The sequence below is a fragment of the Labeo rohita genome, unplaced genomic scaffold (assembly GCF_022985175.1).
Source record: "Labeo rohita strain BAU-BD-2019 unplaced genomic scaffold, IGBB_LRoh.1.0 scaffold_687, whole genome shotgun sequence".
Taxonomy (NCBI): domain Eukaryota; kingdom Metazoa; phylum Chordata; class Actinopteri; order Cypriniformes; family Cyprinidae; genus Labeo; species Labeo rohita.
Window position 1 is genome coordinate 22,663 of NW_026129620.1, and position 20,654 is coordinate 43,316.

General features: G+C 38.4%; 1 protein-coding gene across 1 annotated transcript; it reads left to right on the forward strand.

Annotated features, from left to right (window-relative positions):
* Positions 1 to 2,649: 2,649 nt before the first annotated feature.
* LOC127161611 (5-hydroxytryptamine receptor 3A-like) lies at positions 2,650 to 20,378 on the forward strand (the record flags this gene model as incomplete). Its single annotated transcript, XM_051104340.1, has 8 exons — positions 2,650 to 2,743; positions 8,776 to 8,841; positions 10,955 to 11,136; positions 11,231 to 11,275; positions 11,391 to 11,500; positions 13,797 to 13,969; positions 14,083 to 14,243; positions 20,168 to 20,378. Coding segments are annotated over exons 1-8 (1,000 nt in total), but the record flags the coding sequence as incomplete, so codon positions are not given.
* Between the last annotated feature and the right edge of the window lie 276 nt (positions 20,379 to 20,654).

Consider the following 20,654-nt stretch of genomic DNA (forward strand, 5'->3'; position numbering starts at 1 on the left):
TTTTATCAAGTTTGATTTTTCTTCTCTGTTTGTGTGTGTGTGTGTGTGTGTGTTGTTACAGTGCAAACAAAAACAATAAACATGTGAAAACATTTGCAATTGGAACAATTGTCTGAGATAAGTGTTGCATTTTCTGACAGAATTGCAAGGGTGCTGATATTTTTGGTCATGACTGTATACAAACAACACATGAACACATGAAACAAAGCTTTATTCTAACATCCTACTGCCATCTCATCACAGCTGTGCCAGTTCTGCAGCTTTATTCTAATGAAGCAGCTGACCACCATGTCCACCCTCACCTGTCTCTGCCATCCATCACGTCACTCACTGCTGAAGTCAGACTAGAATCTGATCATGGATGGGAAAGGCACATGTCCTTGTCTATGTACACCCATCTGTCTCATCACCACATAGAGCCTTACAGAACCCTGTGGAGGCTTGCTTCAACAGCAAAGCACTCCTGTGCACAAAGCATAGTCTTTGGCATGCTGAAAACATACTGGTGCTCTACTTTCTTCAAGGCCTTAAGAGCTGAGCCCCGCCTTTGTGACTGAGGTTGTTACATGCTACGCTGTGATTTACAGTCTTGCTCTTGTCAATGGGGACATTGCTGAGCCAGAGGATGAGGAAGACCATGAAGATGACACTAATCCACACAAACTTAAGGTAAGAATGGGAGAACACATGCAGGGCAATCTGGCTACCGCTGTGTTGGCTCCAAACGTTTGTGTGCCTGCTCTCCATGAGCATGACTACCTATAAAACATTTAAACAAAGTAAAATGTTTTACCATTCATGTTGTCATTATTCCATTTCTTGCAAGATTTAAATTTATATGTTGCTCCAGGGGATCGGGCTCCCTGTAATCACTTTGGATAAAAACATCTACAAAATGCATAAATGTAAATGAATGTTATTTTTGTAAATCCTTTTTTTGTAAGTGGCACAAACCCTCGAAAAAAAGCTGCTTAATTCTTACATTTAATATGTTTAAGGTACTGCTATAATATAAATGCATAGGCCTACATACATTTCATACAATTTATGTTTGGGGGGCTTAAAGAGTAAGTTCTGTGGTGGCGTTTGCCACTTCTGTGAGACATCACTGCTTAAGGCTTGAGGTTTTGATGCCAGAAGATGACTATGAAGCCGAGAGAACTCTGCAGAGCAATCTGCAGAATCCGTGTTTGCACCCTCTTTTATACAGTTTTTCCTCAAAGTGTGTTTAGTACATTTTCTATACAGTAGTTATTGTTTACCTTTTTTGGCTGTGCCTCCTGTCTGCTTTCAGGAAGCGGACAGGAGGCCTCTATTTACAGTAAGGAAGAGGCCACATGATACTTTTTTTTGTCTAGTGTCAAAACAGGATGTGCATCTTCAGCATAAAATGTATGTCTGCACATTCCAGGTGTCTATACCATTCTTCTGCAGGCCTCTTTACACACAGGTAATACATGATTATCATAGTAGAATAACTTGATACATGGCTACATTGATTATACGTGATATATATATATATATGACAGCATTCCTTCATCAGTCACTCTGATAGTTAGGGAGTTTCTACAATGTATCAGCTCCAGAGCTGATTATGGTCACTCTAGTCAGTGTTTGTGTTTATACCAGCCGTGCTGTGGCTATTTAAAGCATCCCAAAAGCATCTCTCTACGCTGCATCGCTAAAGTCAGGCTAATCCCCCACCTCGTCCCTACCCACCCCCCAACCATTTGAATTTCCATAGGCGAGATTTATGTTAATGATATTCTAATGGCCTGCATTGTGACATCATAACATCCGGAAAACAATGCTGTAGTCCAAAGGAGCTGTTCGTTGTAGTTCTTGAAAAGAGATTTTTTTAAAAAATGAAATTTTGGACTTAGGACTGGGATTTGTAACTTTGTAGCTCTTTTTTATGCCCAAACATACACACCACACACTGACTAAAATTCAAAAAGTAAAAAAAAGCCTAATAGGACCCCTTTAATGTATTCTTTTATTTGAGTTGATTTCATCTAAGGGCCCATCCTTGTTGTTGCTGTTACATGACGTAGTGCTGTCTGACTAGGGCGGAGATGTGGGGTGATGACATCATCAAACGGATTGCCTGTACACACGAAAATGCAAGGGTGTCGTTTTCAGATTTATCCACTCTGGGACCCGGTTTTAAAAAAAAAAAATAGTGGTTTCAGGCTTCCAAAACGCCAGATCCATCTGGACGAAATGCCAATACGATACAACATTTTTATGTATACAGCTAAACGCATCTCTGTGTGGACGGGGCCTAAGACTGTGCCTGGAAATCAGTTGTAGTAGTTCTTGTGTTTGTCTTTTTCTTTTGTTCTTTGTTAATTAATTATTATTAAATAATCACATAACTCATTAACCTCAACACTGCTTCATTCTTACTTCAACACTTTGTAGTGTGGACACATTTAAACACTTGAGTAGTGGTCATTTAACACTGGGGATTTGGCTGTGTACATGTGTGCAGTTTCAGGTTATTCCATTACTCCATGCTTTTAATTTTCTTAATAGCTTTCCTCATTTTCTTCATATTTTGAACTGGTTTATCTGGATTAGCTGCAGTTCAGCAGCACTTTTTCTCAAAGGAAGTAAAAACAGTTTAAACATATTTTCATGTTAGGTGTTCACTTACAGACTTTGAGATGATCGTAATTTCATCTGATAATGGACCTGCGTATGATTGTTTTTGTAGCTGTGATTCCAGTTATGTCTGATGGTATGTACATTCTTTTCTCTATTTAAACTTGATAAAAGATAAAAAGCACATTGTGTCCATTATAAATCTCTGCAAATTTACAGGTTTGGATACATTTATCTAGATTCATGTCACTCCTTAAAAAGGGAGAAAAAAAACACAAAACAAACCAAACAAAAAAAAAAACTTTTCTTTTAAGGATTTAGTATGACTTTGATAGTCAAGGTCAAAAGTATTGTTATGTTCCTCCTGAGAATCTCTCCTGTTTTACTCATCACAATTGATGGTTTTTTTTTTTTTTTTTTTTTTTTTTTTTTTTGTGTTCAGCTTACAGAAGTTGTATTAGTTTTTACATGGGAAATTAATATGATTCGTCTTGTTAACAAACTAGGTGTTGGTTTTTCATCATAATGTCTTAGCAAACATGGTCTTTGTGTGTGTGTGTGTGTGTGTGTGTGTGTGTGCACCTGATATTCATCACGTGATGGGGACCAAATGTCCCCATTCATATCCAGTAATTTTAATTATAATTTTTGTAAATGCAGTCCTTTATAAATCATGCACAATGACTTTTTTTCAGAAAGTAAAAGTGTGCACAGTCTTAGGGCTTTTTAAAGAAAATTTGTATTACTTTTCCCCATAAAACATGTTGTGGTCTTTTGTGTGTGTTTTGTGAATACAACACCATTCACATCCATAATGATAATTATAATTTTTGTAAATGCAGTCCTTTATAACAGCACACCTGTCTTAGCTTTAAAGAAAATTATCTTTTTGTTTGGTCTTTTGGCTTTTCTAAGATAAGTCTGTTTTTCTTAAAGTGAAAGAAGCATGTTTGGTTTTCTGAGCAGGGTTTTTTTTTTTTTTTTTTTTTTTTTTTTTTTGGTCTAAAATCTTACCCAAAATGTACTATTAACAGGAGAAACTGTGACCATTTTTAGGAATTTTAAATTCTTGTTCATATCAGTGATGATATTTATGATAAAAATTATTATCAAATTGATTATTTTCTTAATTTTATAAAATGAAGGTATATAATGAAACTCTTCAAAAGCGAATGGCTTAACATTGATAACCCATCAAATTTCATTCCCCAATCTGAAGCATTTAATTCACTATATGTTTCTTGTATTATTAAAACTGCATCATCATCTCAAACATTTGTGCTCTTTTCAAACTTTCTTTTGCTTCATTAATATTAAAATAAAAAAAAATAAATACATACTACTCCCATAAATAGAAAAATATACCCCCCCAATAAAACAAAGCGAACACAATGCGGAATGACATCCTTTGTTCATTCGGACTATTTTTCCTGAATTCTGATTACGCTTTAGTTTTGTAATAAGTTTTCTTTACCAATAAACTTGTCAGTGAAGCAGTTTTTACTCTTAAAAGCCTTTGCGTTCTAAATGAACTGTGATATATCTGGGAACACTTTCATTTTAACTGCACTCCCCCTTTTTTCCCTCACATTTAAAAAATACCCGACGTCATCTACACTGTATATTTGGAAAAAAAAAAAAAAAAAAAAAAAAAAAAAAAACACGCTCTGAGGTAAACTAGCAGTAACACTACATTTTTCTGAGACCCTACTTTCTCTTTTCCGTATCACCACCTGACCATCAGGATTTTTTAGTCTGCTAACTGGCAATTTAAACACATTTAAATTCAGATTCTGAATTTTACATTCAGATTCACCATTTTCTGTTTTCTGTTTTTAGTTCCAATCAAGAGCTGTTTAATGTGCCTTTTAGTAAAGAGAAATACATATTAAAGTATGTTGTTCAGTTAAAGAGTTTGTGTTTTGTTCCCGCTTCCACCTGACTGGTTCAGGAAGCAAAAGGAAGCGGCTTGAATTTTGCAAATTTACTGCCCTCTGCCCAGTTGTACTCAGCCACTTTCCAGTTGTAGAATAATAAATTCACTGCCCGCTACCCAGTTAAACCTACCCTAGCCACCAGAAAATACCCATTATATTCATATAAATAGATTAGTCTATGTGGATATCATTTTTTTCTTCTTTGTTATTTCTAAGCCTCGACTGGTGCAAAATACAGTGTATCACAGATCACAGATCAGGTCATCTGTAACGTATTAGCTCGTATAAGAAAAGATAAAATAAATAAAGTTATATGTAATCATTATTTCTACTTTTCACAATCAAACAATCACAATGGTAACCAAAAATAACAAAATAACATAACATAACATAACATAACATAACATAACATAACATAACATAACATAACATAACATAACATAAGCATAAAAACACCATAATGCATAAGCAGATATTTAGGATACATGCTAAGTTCAGATACATGGACAGTTTCTTCAAGAAAAAAAAAAAAAAACAATGCTACAGCCAGTTATTCCACTTTGAAAATGTATTTCCATATCTGTTTTTGTTTTGGTTTGCGTGATTCCACCCACTGCCAATTTAAGCAATAGTATTTCAACACCCTGGGTTGCCAGAGAGCAGAAAACAGCATATTTAAGCCATGAAAGCCAGCAAACAAACTGGGTCATAGATCGCAGATGTTACTCAACCTAAAAAGCCTTGGCATCCATTTAAAAAGGGTATAGTTGCACAAGAATTACCCAGGTAAAAAAAAAAAAGTGCACTTCCATACTGTACTTAAAGTCTTCTTTTTTCACACACTAATTTTGTACTTAATATACCAAAAATTCTTTAGTACTTCTTAAGATAAACAACTACATTTTCTCACAATGGCACAGTTAAGGACAACTTTATAATGTGAATTCAGAGTGAAACAAAAGCCATAAATTACTGTGATGTTAACACTGTTTACAAACTCACCACACAACACTAATGATCAATAACTGTACTTTTTTGAAAGCCATTTGTTTTCTCAAAACAAACAAACAAACAAAATGACACCTTGCACTTGAAAATTGCACATTCTGTTAGAATTTTACTGTCAAATAAACAAAATATGTGAAAAATACCTATTTTACCCTTAGGTCTTAAAGGGTTAATGAGACCACAACAAATTAATTAAGAAATATATTCTTTGAATGTTCCCTGGAAATAATTCACTCCTGTTGATCTTGTTGTATGGATCTGAACTAATTCCATGGAAAAGTCTTCTTTAATTTAATTATGGTGACTGAACAAGTTACATTTTGAGAATTTGCAAAAACACGATGCACTGTAAAAAGTGATACACTATATTTACTCAATAAAATTTTCAATAGTTTACAAGCAATATTATTAATTAAATTTAACACATAATAATTAATTAGAATTAATCAAATGAGATGCTTACAAATTAGCCATTCAAAATGAGTAAAATTGCACAAAAAATTAAGTAAAATTTAAACAAAAATATTGGTTTTATTGGAAATAAAAAAGCACTATGCTAATGAATACTGTGATGCATGTCAGGCCAGTAGTTGGCGATCAAGAAACACCCTTCAAAAACATAATACACATGCACATGATGTCATCTTTTTCACAGATTCACATTTTGGTTACATGGAGATGATACAGGTATCATGTTAAAAAAGCTTGTGTTTTCAGGCCCCCAAAACAGAGTTGTTGAAGACACTTGATGTTAACAAACAGAATCACTGAAGAAGAAAATCATTTTTATGTTACCATTACAGTGGTCAGTGTTTGCTTTAGTTGGGCTCTGGACACCTGAATTTTAGGTCACATGAGATATTGTTTTGCTGCTGTAACTGAGTTATTACAGCAATAACAGTAAAATATTGCTGTGTGGTGTTGATTATGTTTTAACATATTTGTCATATGACCTGAATCCTTGTGTTACCTAATTGATTACAGCATGCTGTGGTTGTACAGGATAAAGTTTGGAATTATCATCACAATCAAAGATTTTTAAATGCTCTTTCAATTACAATATAGGAAGATGTTTAAGCACACATACATCAAGAATCAGCGTGAGAACCTCAACAATGGTGACCATCAAAAAGCATGCTGCAGTGCATTCTGGGTGCCACCTATTAAAACTCATCCATGGCTCCCATCATGCATTGCAGCATGAATTATGATCTGAATTGTCTAATCACCGTTGTTGAGATTCATATGCTGATTCTTGATGTCACTGTGTACCTAAATAGACATTTTCTCTCCACTACATTTTTGATTTAAAAAGACATAAGATACTCCTCTGTTTGTACTGAATATTCCCTTCTGTAATCAATGTAATTCATTGCTTAGGCTTTAGACTAGTCAAGCTCAAACTTTGATTATGTTAAAACATAACCAACACCACCCAACCATCTTTTCTTTTGGCTAGTTTGGCTGTTATAACTAGGTTATAGCAACCAAACAATATGAAAATACAAGCTTTTGAACATGATGCCTGTATCATCTCCATGTAAACAACAATAAATGTGAATCTGTGAAAAAGATGTCATATGCATGTGTATTATGTTTTCGAAGGGTGTTTCTTGATCGCCAACTACTGGCCTGGCATGCATAACAGTATTCATTAGCATAGTGCTTTTTTGTTTCCAATGAAACCAATATTTTTGTTTAAATTTTTCTTAATTTTTATTATTATTTTTTTTTTTTTTTTTTGTGAAATTTTACTAATTTTGAATGGCTAATTTGTAAGCATCTCATTTGATTAATTCTAATTAATTCTTATGTGTTAAATGTAATTAATAATATTGTTTGTAACCTGTTAACAATTTTATTGAGTAAATATAGTGCATCACTTTTTACAGTGCTGAAAACAATTTTGTAACATTTAACAATAACTCTTGTAATTTGCTAATTATGCAATTATACTAATAGTTGTATTATATACTCTAAGAGCTAAGCAAAGGAAACTGATCTGAGAATTGGCATTAGCACAGTTTTTACTCATTAAATTAATCTATTGAAAAGCTGCCAGCACCTCTAGCATAAGCGCTACTCCTCATCTTTTTCTAATCTCCAGACCTCTTCTAAATCTTAGAAATTTAAGTGGATTGAACATAATGGAAATAATTTAGGTAAGAAAATTCCAAGAATTTAGTTGTTTCTGCTCATTTTGACAAAGTAATTTTAACAAGCATTAAACAAGTTTGTTTGAAAATGTTAACAGATCCAGCAGTACAGTATTTTTTTTTTTTTTTTTTTAAATAATAAGATTCATTTCATTTCATTGTAAATCAGCTAATGAAACTACTATAAGCTGAAAATATCAAAAAGCAACTATGAATGTGATGAGCAAACAGGGGAGGAACATAGCAATAGTTTTCCTTGATTATCCTCAAGTAAATAAAGAAATTAAAATCATACAAAATGTCACAACAGTACCAACACAGGCAACAGGTAAAGAAAAATCAAAAGGTAAAAATATATTTCATCAGAAACAGACAAAAATATAACCCAATGAAAAACCATACATGTAAAGTACAGAAAAAAGCAAAACAACTCCGTAGTAATACAGTTTATACAGTTAAATCAAACTGCATTTGAAAAGTATAATATTAAACTTATGTTTAAAAACAATTTGAGTGAGAAGTTATTTTTTTCATATATTTCTTCCACCAACGAGTAAACTAACACAATGGCCAAAGCATCCACATTAAGAAACTCACAGACTAAAAGCCTGTAATAAACACTGAAAGACACAAATAAACTGTGCATTATATTAAATCAGCAGGATTTTATTGTCTCTGTTCAAAATGTTTTTATCCATAATACAAGTTGTCATTGGATTTATAGAGTTCTGATCTATTTGACAAACTCCTTAATGTCATCTTGACTCTGCATCATCATGTTGGAAACTGTGTCATCTTTGTTCTTACACAATCCACACCACTGGCATGTACATAATTAGCTCTAAATTGCTCCTTTACTGCAAAAGCACCATTTACACTGCCTCAACTAAAATATAAACATGGAAAACAATATGTAACAATGTTTGTACATTGTATAGTATATGTGGAGATGCGATCTTGCATCAATATGAGCAATGTTTGGTAAAGAAGGGATTGTAATAAACTGAGTTTAGGTGTGTGTGTGTGTGTGTGTATGATTATCATATTAAATACTCTGTTCTAAACAGTCACAGCAACCGACCCAAAACAAGACCCTACTGCAACTGCTGGGCCTGCAAATGATGTGACTGAAGGTAGGTGTGTTTATGTATGTGTTTGTTTGTTTGTTTAACACATCAGTAACTTGCCAGTAATTACTTTATCAGTGAAAGGAATGTGTATAACTAAAGCTGCATTTACACTAGTGCGTTTCGTTTTAAAACACATAACTTTTGCTGTGGTTATATCTGTCTTTTACACTACTCTGGCATTTTCGACCCTCAAAATTGGAGACTTTTGAAAACGGATTACATTTCAGTGTAAACGGACCAAAACTGAGACTTTCGAAAACAATGGCGTGTCTGCCCACATTCGCTCTGCATATCGTTGATGCCTGTGTAAACAATAACATATATGTAGGTAAATGCCCCATTTGACCGCTCCAAGCACCTGGCGCATTCACCATCTAAATAATAGGACATCTACCTATACATATCTATGGTTGTATCTGCATGAATGGTCATGTGACATTTGTTTTTGGTTGTGTAGTGTAGACGGAGATTTTTCACAGCAAAATGCCTTAAATTATGTGTTAAATTAACTCTCTTGGGAGTTTATTGGAGTCCATACTCAAGAGTGTTAAAGTTAATGAGATAATTAAGTGATTCATTGAGTGATGATTGACCGTTATTGATAACACCGGATGTTCATAAGCAGAATCACTAAATGAGAAAATCATTTTAAGCCACCATTATAGTGGTCAGTGTTTGCTTAGTTGGGCTCTTTTAATATTAGATTTTGTTTGTCTGCTGTGTTATAACAGCCAGACAAGCCAAAAGTCATCAGGTAGTGATATCTATGTTTTAACATAATCATAATTTGAGTCACTGAACTCATTTAGAGTCTAATCTCTGAGTTATATTTAATTTATTGATTACACCTGCCTTGTGGTTCCACGACAAAAGAAATTACAAAGACAATTCAGTTCTCAGTTCATGTGACATTTTTTTCTTTTTGGATCAGAACAGCTTGTAAGAAATCTGTTCAAAATGTACAGAAAATACAGGATCTTTTCCTATGGAACCACAAGGCAGTTGCAATCAATAAAGGAAATATAACTCAGAGATTAGACTCTAAATGAGTTCAGTGACTCATTATGCTACCCTTATTATCACCTCCTGATGACTTTTGCTCTTGGCTTGTCTGGCTGTTATAACAGCAGTTAAGCAAAATGTAATATTAAAACATTAAGGGTCAAGAGCCCAACACTGATCAGTATAACGGTAATTATCTTCTCCTTTAGTGATTCTGTTTATTAACATTAGGTTTCTTCAATAATGGTCAATCATCACTCAATGAATCACTTAATTACCTCATTAGCTTTCACAATACTTCAGTGTTCATTTTTCAGTGTTCATCATATACTCTTGAGTATCTCCCGGCAGAGTTTCTGAAACACAGTGAAAACGCTAGTGTATACGAGGATTGTTTTCATTTTAAATTGCTGTTTTAAAATGAAAACACACTAGTGTAAACAGGGCCTGAGATCATATGTGTATAACAGACACATACAGCTATTGTATTTTGCATTCAAACTGCTCTTCCATTAATTACTGTGTTCGCTCCAACATAAAAACCTCTTTTCCTGTCCTTGATCACAGCTTCGATTTAGGGCCACATTTTGTTATAAGCCTACTTATCATTTGTTGTCAGCTCTTCCTTAAACCACAGCCAAACTGACAAATAATCTTATCATTTTGCCACCTTCCAAATGCAATCTGTACTTGATCTGGCAAGAAACCTGATAATGACTGGACGAGTCTTCTCCACAATCTTCCTACCAAAAGCCATCAGTGTTGTTGGCAGGACACATCATCTTCAAAGCAGCAGATTTCAACCACTCAGACTTTAACTTCCTCCCTTTCTTGTTCATTTAGCCTTATGGTTCACCATCATTGGTATCTTTCAGCTTCATTCAGCTTTTCTTTAAAATCTGTGAGCCTTTTCTGATGGTGTTTGCCAATTAATTTGATATCAGCATTTGATGATCAGCACTGGTCATTTTGTGACCATTTTAAGAGCAGTGTTTTTTGTGTATGTATTTGTGTATATGTGGTAAGAGTATGAACGTTTAAAACATGAAATCCTATTTCACTGTCTGCTTGGAGAATATATTCTTCTGTGTTAATGAATGTCTCATGTGCACAGGGTGGGTGCCTGATTTTGAAATCTGCAATCATACAGAATACGCTGCAGCTAAAATGAACCTTTTTGGACATCTTGGCTTGGACAAGAATGACTTTCAGATTACCAGAATGTGGCCCTTGTTATTTGAGAACCAGCCTGCCGTAATATATGCAGACCTATATGTGACCTCCATCACAGATGTGGTATGAGTCCAGCATTAATTATCTTCTGATTGGGTCATTAATGGCTGTCAAGCTGTAGTAGTATTATCACTCAGTGCTTCTTTTTTATCTACAGAATGAAAAAGACCAGAGCCTCACCACACAAGTCAAAATGATAACTGTAAGTATTTGAAAAACCTATTTAACTTTTACTTTGCAAAGTTTTACTCAATTTACATAATTTTCAAGCATACAGTATATCTAATACTCACTTTGAATGCAATATAACTTTTTAGGTCTGGCCAAATTCAAATATGCGGTGGAATTATACAATGTATTGTGAAATGGATTCATTTGTAGCCCCCAAAAATCTGTTCTGGACTCCAGACATCAGCATAATAGAAAGGTATAAAACATTACTTCCTTTTAATTTGGTTGTTTTTCCTCTATAAGTGATTGTTTAGAAAAGTTGCAAAATGATGGGCAGAAAAAGAATAATGGCAATTGGAAATGACAAAAGGGATGCATAGGCTTTGTTCACACTTCACTATGAAGCCCCTAAAGGGACATTTGCAAAAATAAGAAAATGAAGACTTTCGCGTACACGCAAGGAACTATTGCGTGCTCACATTTTGCATGCTCACAAGAAACTTTTCACATACACACGAGAAACTTTTTGCGAACTTACACGTTACAGTTTCTGGTTGCGTCATTTAGGCCAACTTACAAAGAAGAAAACAAAAGCATTTCAAACTTGGCCTTCAATATGAAAACATAGTTTCTGTTTTGGCATTCCAACACAGATAAATCATCACTGAGTGACATAAAAACAGCTCTTTTTTTTTTCTTGCAGGCTATATTCCACCTGAACAATACATAATATCTCAGGACTGTCCATCTGTACATAACTTCTCAAAACTTTTCATCTGTAAAAGCACATTCATAATTCAACCAATCGCATTCTATCAACATGTTAGAATCAGAAAGAGCATTATTTCCAAGTGTAAGGCAATCGACTGAAACATAACACTAATAATAAACCGAATAGACAATAATAATAATAATAATAATAAAAAAAAAACAATAATAGCTATATGGTAATATATATAAAATAGGACTGTGAATGTGCAAATGTTTTAGGAAGTTATGTACAAAATATAGAGAAAATAGAAAGAATTATGCATGTGCTATGTCACAGATGAAAAGTTTTGAGAAGTTATGTAGATGTACAGTTCTAAGACCTAATGTATTGTTCAGGTGGAATATAACCTAAGGGAAAAATTGTTCTTATGATGCTCAGTGATAATTTATCTGTGTCGGAATGTAAGAACAGAAACAATGTTGCTGTATTGAAGGCCAAGTTTAAAATAGATCTCCCTTAGGCTATTTCATGTGCATCCATGCTTTTGGTTTCTGCTTTGTAAGATGGCAGAAGTGACAAAACTGGAAACTGTAATGCGTAGGCTTGTAAAAAAATTCCTTGTGTGCATGCAAAAGTTTCTCACAAGCATGCAATAGTTTGCCGTGAGCATGCGAAAGTCTTCATCTTTTACTTCTTCTTCTTCTTTTTTTTTTTTTTTTTCATAAATGTCCCTTCAGGGGCTCCATACTGCACAAATCACCCCCCCTCTCATCTGTCACAAAACAAAAACTGAAAATATACTTTATACACAGAACAAGAAATGAGACACCTCCTTAGATTCCTTTATTCAATTTAGTTAGCCTGACAGATGGCACTAAATTCAGTTAGCCTGACAGATGGCACTAACCTGCAAAACCTGACTGATCACCTTAAACATCTGATTAACAAACATAAATTTATAATAGCAAGACAGAAACTACTTCAAATATTTTGCTGCCTATCTGAACAAAGTCAAACATACACGTCTCATCAAGCTGAAATAGCTTTAAATGTTCCCAGTATACTACTTTACTAGTAGCAGCTAAATTAGTGAACTCTTACTAGCAGTGGCAGATGAAGTACACAAATCAAGTACTTAAGTAAAAGTAAAGATACCCTAATAAAATAATTCCCAGAGTACATGTGTTAAGTACTCATTTTCAATTTAACTTCAGTAAAAGTACAGAAGTACTTACATTCACGTTTTATTTTTGGATGGTCCCTTTATTCTGTTGACTATAAGTAACGTTGCACCTACATATTTATTAACTCAGTATTAAAGGTAAAAAGTACTGATTGATGAATATTTATTTTATTTAGACTTCTTCTTTATCTATATTATATATTCTTTATCTATATTATCTAGACTTCTTCTTTATCTATATTATACAATTTAAATAATCTTACTGCTCAAAATACCCAAATCAAAATAGCGAGTGTTAAATTAACATCCCTGCTGTATGAATCTCAGCCGCAAGTCTACAAACTTACACTGAAGCAGTGTTGAATCTACACTTTGCAGTGTTACATATTGAATTGCTTATGCAGTTAATTAAATCAATTAAGTTTAACCTCTGGATTGTGCAGCCTTCAAAATGAGATATTAATTATCTGGTTCAGGTGTGTTTAATTAGAGCTGCAGCCAAACTCTGTAGGACAGAGACCTTCCAGGAGCTGGACACCCCTAAAATAACATGATTCTTAGTAGTCTGCAACTTGCTTTATTTTTTACTTGAATACCTGCTGTCTCCAATCATCATGTCTTTAATAATCAGTGTAAAATTATATTTTATCAATTTAGCATCAAGACAGAGTTTGGAACAAACGAGTCTCCATATGTGAAGTTGTTCTATCATGGCTTTATAGCCTCATCTGACATTTTAACTCTGACCACGGCCTGTAAGATGGATCTCTACAAGTTTCCCTTTGACAGCCACACCTGCAATATAACACTGCAGTCTACAGCATATTCAAGTACATCTGAAAACATGAATCAGTTTCACCAAACAAGCAAAGATTAAACAAATTATTCTTCTAAACTATTTGACTTTAATATATAAATACAATGTTAATGTCTGTTCCCATAGGTCAGGAGATTAGAATTACTAAATTAACTGATGCAGAATGGATGACCATCCAGTCGAAAGAGACCTTTCAGAACCAGGGAGAGTGGGAGTTCATCAGTATAAATGAGACTAACACTGTTGGCAAAGTTTTGTGGTTGGAAATGGATCAGCTGATGTATCAGGTACAGAGCACAGGATATAAGGTTAAATTAAATTAAATTAAAAAACATTATTACATTTTCAAAAAGGCAGGGGGATTAAATGCCTTATGAATTATATTACTGCCATTTTCCGATATATAGGACTCAAATAATACAATTAAATGTCTTTCTTTTCTTTTTCTTTTTTTTTTAATTGATAAAATTATTCTATGTGTCCTGATATTACGTTTTTACTGAGAATTGCCGAAAAGAAAAATAATAATTAATTAATTATAGAAGAAACTACCATGATGGAGGTCAGTGGTTCAGAGGTTCTTGCTATAACAAATATCTGCTTGTTAACAGCAGCTGTTCATCATTGGCTGAATTCACTCATCACGCTGGCAAAACCAAATTTATGGTATTTACTAGTTGTCATAGCAACACTATACAGAGAAAAAAGCTTCAAAATTTAAAACCTTTTGATGATATTGCTGAATATTTATTTTACCATAGTAAAAGTAAATTTCTGGTTGAAGTAAATTTTTCTTCTCAGTTTTTAGTATTCATTTAAAATGAGACAAATCTGCTATTTAATTGCCAATCTGTTACTTATCAGTTTAGATTTATTAGTTATTAGTATTATTTATTAGTATTAGTATTTATTAGACTTATTAGTTTATTAATGCTTGGCAAGTCAGCAGAACACACTAACAACTTTTATATTCCAGTCGCGCTGATGGGGAGAGTTGTAACACTGTGTTACAAAGTGCCCCGCTATATTAAACTATGCTGTTCTATGACATTAGCCATGCAGTTTTCACTATTTACTTTTATGGATTTTAAAAAGAAACCACAAGAAACAGGTGAATAAAGACTGACAATCGATGTTTAATGTTGAGAAATTATTATTTTAAGAAACGTAAAGCATTTTGGCCCGTTTATGTGTCTCGTGTTCTATGAGAGCTGTGTTTGGAGGGAGAGGAGTGTTTTTTGAATGTCTGAATGTGTTTCATCTATTTGCGCACAATGTTTTGAACTATACTGCATAGCTGTGTTTTCCGATCAGAGCCGTCCCATGCATGGTTGCGATGTGTTCATTGTGTTTTAATTATTAAAAAAAAAACACCATTATTTTATTTGAAAAAGTTAATCATTTTCTTTTATTGACAAAATATTTTAGTTTGTTGTGTATATTTTTTTCATTCGATCAGATAACATTTTAAGATGTCTCATGTTACAATGTACCCCACATACGGGGCATGTTGTCTATTTTCACTTTCTTTCTTTTAAGGTAAATCACAAAAAACATATACACTATAATTATGAAACAAAGTGACATATTTGTACAAGACAAGTGTGAAATTGATGTGGATAAAAACTATCTTCTAAACCCCTCGTGAATTTACACAAACTGAGAAATTCAAAAAGTGTTAGGTTGTGCCCTGTGCTCCCCCTAAATGAGGGTGTAGGGTGTGATTTGAAACACAGCCTCTGAGTATTGACTCTGAATGCTGTTAATTCACAGTACTGCAGAAGGCTACTTTTTCGAAAACAACAATTACCCAGAATGCATTGTTTTTTTATGGGATTTTCCTATTGTAATAAAAAAAACAGGATGTTACTATCAGAATATGGCTGTTTTTTAACAGCATTTTTTTTTACACTGCATGTATATTGACTGCCATATGTCTCATCTGGTTAGAGCTTTTGTGATATGATTTGTACTGCCAGAACTTCTCCTGTAATTTGAACAATACCTTTAGTTTATTATCATTCTATCAGAGTAGAAAACGTCTAGGTTACGTACGTAACCCTCGTTCCCTGAAGGAGGGAACGGAGACGTTACATATGGGAACTCGCTTGAGTGACCAATCACCTCTGAGCTTTATAGAAAAGGCCAATGAAATTGGCGAGTGGAGCTTGCACGCAACGCCACTCCCCCCGTACATACGGGTATATAAGATGGCTATATTATATTTGGGTATATTTGCTGAGGAGCCGAGCCGCAGCCTGGCGTCAGCGCAGCCTAGAGTTGTGGCAAGGGGATGTAACGTCTCCGTACGTACGTAACCTAGACGTTCCCCTTCAGTCATTTCACTACGACGTTACATATGGGAATAGACCCATGGAAAAGGCCACAACCCTAAGGCCGCGTTATGCAAGAGACTAAGTGCTGACAGGTGGACGTGCCAGCAGTGGAGTCAATACGTAACCTTCCCAACACCCTAGAGGCCAATAGAGGGGGCCCCATAGGGGTGCCAGTTATACTGAAGCATGGGTTGGGGGGGCGGAGCACACACAAAACATGGTTTAGGCATGTGGAATAAGAAATTGAGTATATCTATTCTGGTTATAGATATATGATGGAAAACACAGCCTTCTGGCTGACTGTGGAAAAATACTGAGACATGTTGCCACAACCTTCTGGGCGAAGGAAACCCAGTTGGAGCACAGTCATGGACTACTCTGCATCTAGTCCTGACTGCGGGGCATGGAGGACCCAGAGTTCACCGGAGGGAACATACTGGGAAATGGCGCACGGATCCCGTGGGAATGGCGCAGCAAGCCGACACCTGCTGGCCTCCCGCAGATTACCTGATGTTTACCTTAACACACGGGAGGACACGGGCTCGACGCGGAGATTATAAAATCTCGCGAAGGTGTTAGGTGTCGCCCAGCCCGCAGCTCTGCAGATGTCTGCTAGCGAGGCGCCGTGCGCCAGCGCATAGGAGGAGGCAACACTCCGAGTGGAGTAAGCTCGAACTCCTAGGGGGCACGGCTCCCCCTGGCCTTCATACGCCAGGGAGATGGCATCTACCACCCAATGGGCCAACCTCTGCTTGGAGACAGCGTTTCCCTTCTGCCGTCCTCCGAAACAGACAAAGAGCTGCTCTGAGCGTCTGAAGCTCCGGGTGCGGTCCACGTATATTCGTAAGGCACGAACGGGACACAGCAATGCTAAGGCCGGGTCTGCCTCCTCCGGGGGCAGAGCTTGCAGGTTCACCACTTGATCATGAAAGGGTGTGGTGGGAACCTTGGGCACATAGCCGGGCCGGGGTCTCAGAACAACGTGAGAATCCGCCGGCCCAAACTCCAGGCACGCTTCGTTGACAGAGAAGGCTTGTAGGTCCCCAACCCTCTTGATGGAGGTGAGCGCGGTCAGGAGCGCTGTCTTAAGCGACAGGAACTTAAGCTCGACTGAAACCAGCGGCTCGAAGGGAGGTCCCCGCAGGTCCCGAAGGGCGACGGAGAGATCCCAAGAGGGTATGAGGTGCGGTCTAGGGGGGTTAACCATTCTCGCACCTCTGAGGAACCTCACGACCAGTTGATGCTTTCCAATGGATGCTCCATCGACTGCATCGTGATATGCTGCAATGGCAGCGACATACACTTCTCTTGCAGAAAGGAAAGCACCACTGCAATCGGACATCTCTGTGGGTCCTCCCCACGGGAGGCACACCAGTCAACGAAGAGACCCCATCTCAATGCATAGGCCTGCCTCGTAGAGGGAGCTCTAGACTGAGTGATAGTCTCTATCACGGCCTGTGGAAGGCCGGAGAGGTCTACCGTGTCCCGTCCAGAAGCCACACATGCAGGTTCCACAGATCGGGATGCGGGTGCCAGATTGTGCCCATCCCCTGAGAAAGTAGGTCCTTCCTCAAGGAGATCTTCCAGGGAGGGGCTGTCGCGAGGAGCGTGAGCTCGACAAACCAGGTCCGGGTGGGCCAGTACGGCGCAACCAGCAGTACCTGCTCCCCGTCGTCCCTGATCTTGCACAGAGTCTGTGCAAGGAGGCTCACTGGGGGAAAGGCGTACTTGGGCCCCGGAGGCCAGCTGTGTGCCAGCGCACCCCTGCCGAGGGGAGCCTCGCTGAGGGAGTAATAGAGCTGGCAGTGGGAGGATTCTGGGGAGGCAAACAGATCTATCTGGGCCTCGCCGAATCGACTCCAAATCAGCTGGACTGTCTGGGGGTGGAGTCGCCATTCTCCAGGATGGGTGGGCTGCCGTGAGAGCTGATCGGCTGCACGGTTGAGCTCTCCTGGTATGTGAACGGCACGCAGCGATTTCAGCCGCGTCTGACTCCACAGGAGCAGATGGCGGGCGAGTTGCGACATACGACGGGAGCGTAGATCACCCTGACGGTTGATGTACGCTACGGTCGCAGTATTGTCTGTACGAACAAGCACATGCTTGTGGCGGAGCATCTGAAGAAAGCGACGCAGCGCAAGAAGCATGGCTAGCAACTCTAGGCAGTTGATGTGCCAAAGCAGTCGAGGACCTGTCCAGGAGCCCGAGGCTGCTTGCCCGCTGCATACAGCACCCCAACCCGTGGTGGAGGCATCCGTGTGGACCACCACATGCCTGAGCACCTGTCCTAAGGGGACTCCGGCCCGTAGGAAGGCAGGGTCTGACCACGGGCTGAATAGGCGGCGACACTGCGGGGAAACGCCAATCCAGAGTGTGCCACGGTGCCATGCCCATCTCGGGACTCGATTGTGTAGCCAGCGCTAAAGCGGTCTCATATGAAGCAGGCCGAGCAGCGTTACTGCGGCTGTAGCTGCCATATGCCCCAGGAGCCTCTGAAAAGTTTTGAGAGGAACCGCTGTCTTGTGTCTGAAAAGTTTCAGACAGTTCAGCACTGACTGCGTGCGCTCGTTGGTGAGGCAGGCTGTCATGTTGACCGAGTCCAGCTCCATGCCGAAAAAAGAGATCCTCTGCACTGGGGAGAGTTTGCTCTTCTCTCGGTTGACCCGAAGGCCCAGATGGCTGAGGTGCTGGAGCACCAGGTCCCTGTGTTCGCACAACAAATCTTGCGAGTGAGCTATGATGAGCCAGTCGTCGAGATAGTTGAGGATGCGGATGCCCTTCCGCCATGGGGGGAGTCAGGGCGCTCTCCGCGACCTTCGTGAAGACGCGGGGAGACAGGGACAGGCCAAATGGGAGCACCTTTCGCCAGTAAGACTGCAATCTCCGCACGCAGGACAGAGGCATCCGTGTCCGAGGCAGCACCTACCTTCTTCCCAGGTTCCTGCGCTGGCGAATGTGGGCTCCGAGTCCGAACCCGAGGAGGCATAGCATCGCTCAGGAACAGATCCCGGGGCACTTGACCCAGAGATGTGGAAAATTGCTCTTTCTGTGTGTGGGCGGCTGAACACACAGAAGGTCCCGGCCCTCCTCCGGGAGTGGGGGCACAGATGTTGTCGTCCCCTGTAGAGCAGCTTCCACCATCTCTGGGCGTCCCGTGTCAGGGACGCCTTGCAGACCTGCGGGTTTTGGTGGCTGACCCCTGAGCAGCGGGCGGCGCTGCTCCCATGCGGCAGCCACGACGTCTGGAGGCGAGAGCCACATCGTGGGCCTGCGCTCGGCCCAGGCACGTGAGACGGCGATCATGACCGTCAATGGAGGTGAGAAAACTACCGCACCCAGAAACGCACGGTCGGAAAGACATACCGGGAAATGCCTCTCATTGACCGTAAGTGAAATTTGCTCTTTTAGATCCTGGTACGCCCAGGGAGGACACGGCACAGTCTGTGCGGTCAGAAGCTCGCTGGCGTGCGAGGAAGCCGGCACGTTCCGTCACAAAGGCAGCCGGCTCGCAAGATCTTTGGACTGCAGCGATGAGATCGCGCGCTGGTCTGGAGCGAGCGTAACTCTGCAGGAGTTTTAGTTTTTTTCAAAAAAAAAAACAACAACACAGGCTCGTAGCGGTGAGGCTCCGAAGCAAAAATCTGAATGAGTGGATGCACGTCGGCATCTTATATACCTGTATGTACGGGGGAGTGGAATTGCGTGCAAGCTCCACTCGTCAATTTCATTGGCCTTTTCTATAAAGCTCAGAGGTGATTGGTCACTCAAGCGAGTTCCCATATGTTACGTCGTAGTGAAACGACTGAAGGGGAACACACATTTCATTGTGATAGTAAAGTAATACTTTCATCTCTCTCTCTCTCTCTTCATAACAGATTACCATCAAGAGGAGACCTCGACTGTATGTCATTAACTTAATTCTACCAATATTTGTATTCCTTGTTCTGGATGTGATGTCCTTTGTCATAGTTGGAAGTGGAACAGACAAGCTGAACTTCAAAATGACTTTACTGCTGTCTATTTCTGTGTTTCTGCTGATTCTTAATGACACACTGCCCTCTACGGCTGAACAAATCCCACTGATTGGTGAGTCTAACATAGTTCTTGTGTTAGTCAGCGCTTTTATGAATTATTTGTTGATTTCTTGCCTGTCTTGGTGTTTCTCTGCATTTGGGTCCTTACTTCTCCAAAGAGCAGAGTTCCTGAAATAAAATCCATAAATCAAAACAATTATAAAGTGAATAAATGAAGTGTTTAATCTTCATTTTTATTAACATCTCAACATTATTTGGACATTGATTTGTAATATTCCAAGAATATAAAAATGTTTAAACATTCAAACGCCTGCTGTTAACAAGCAGA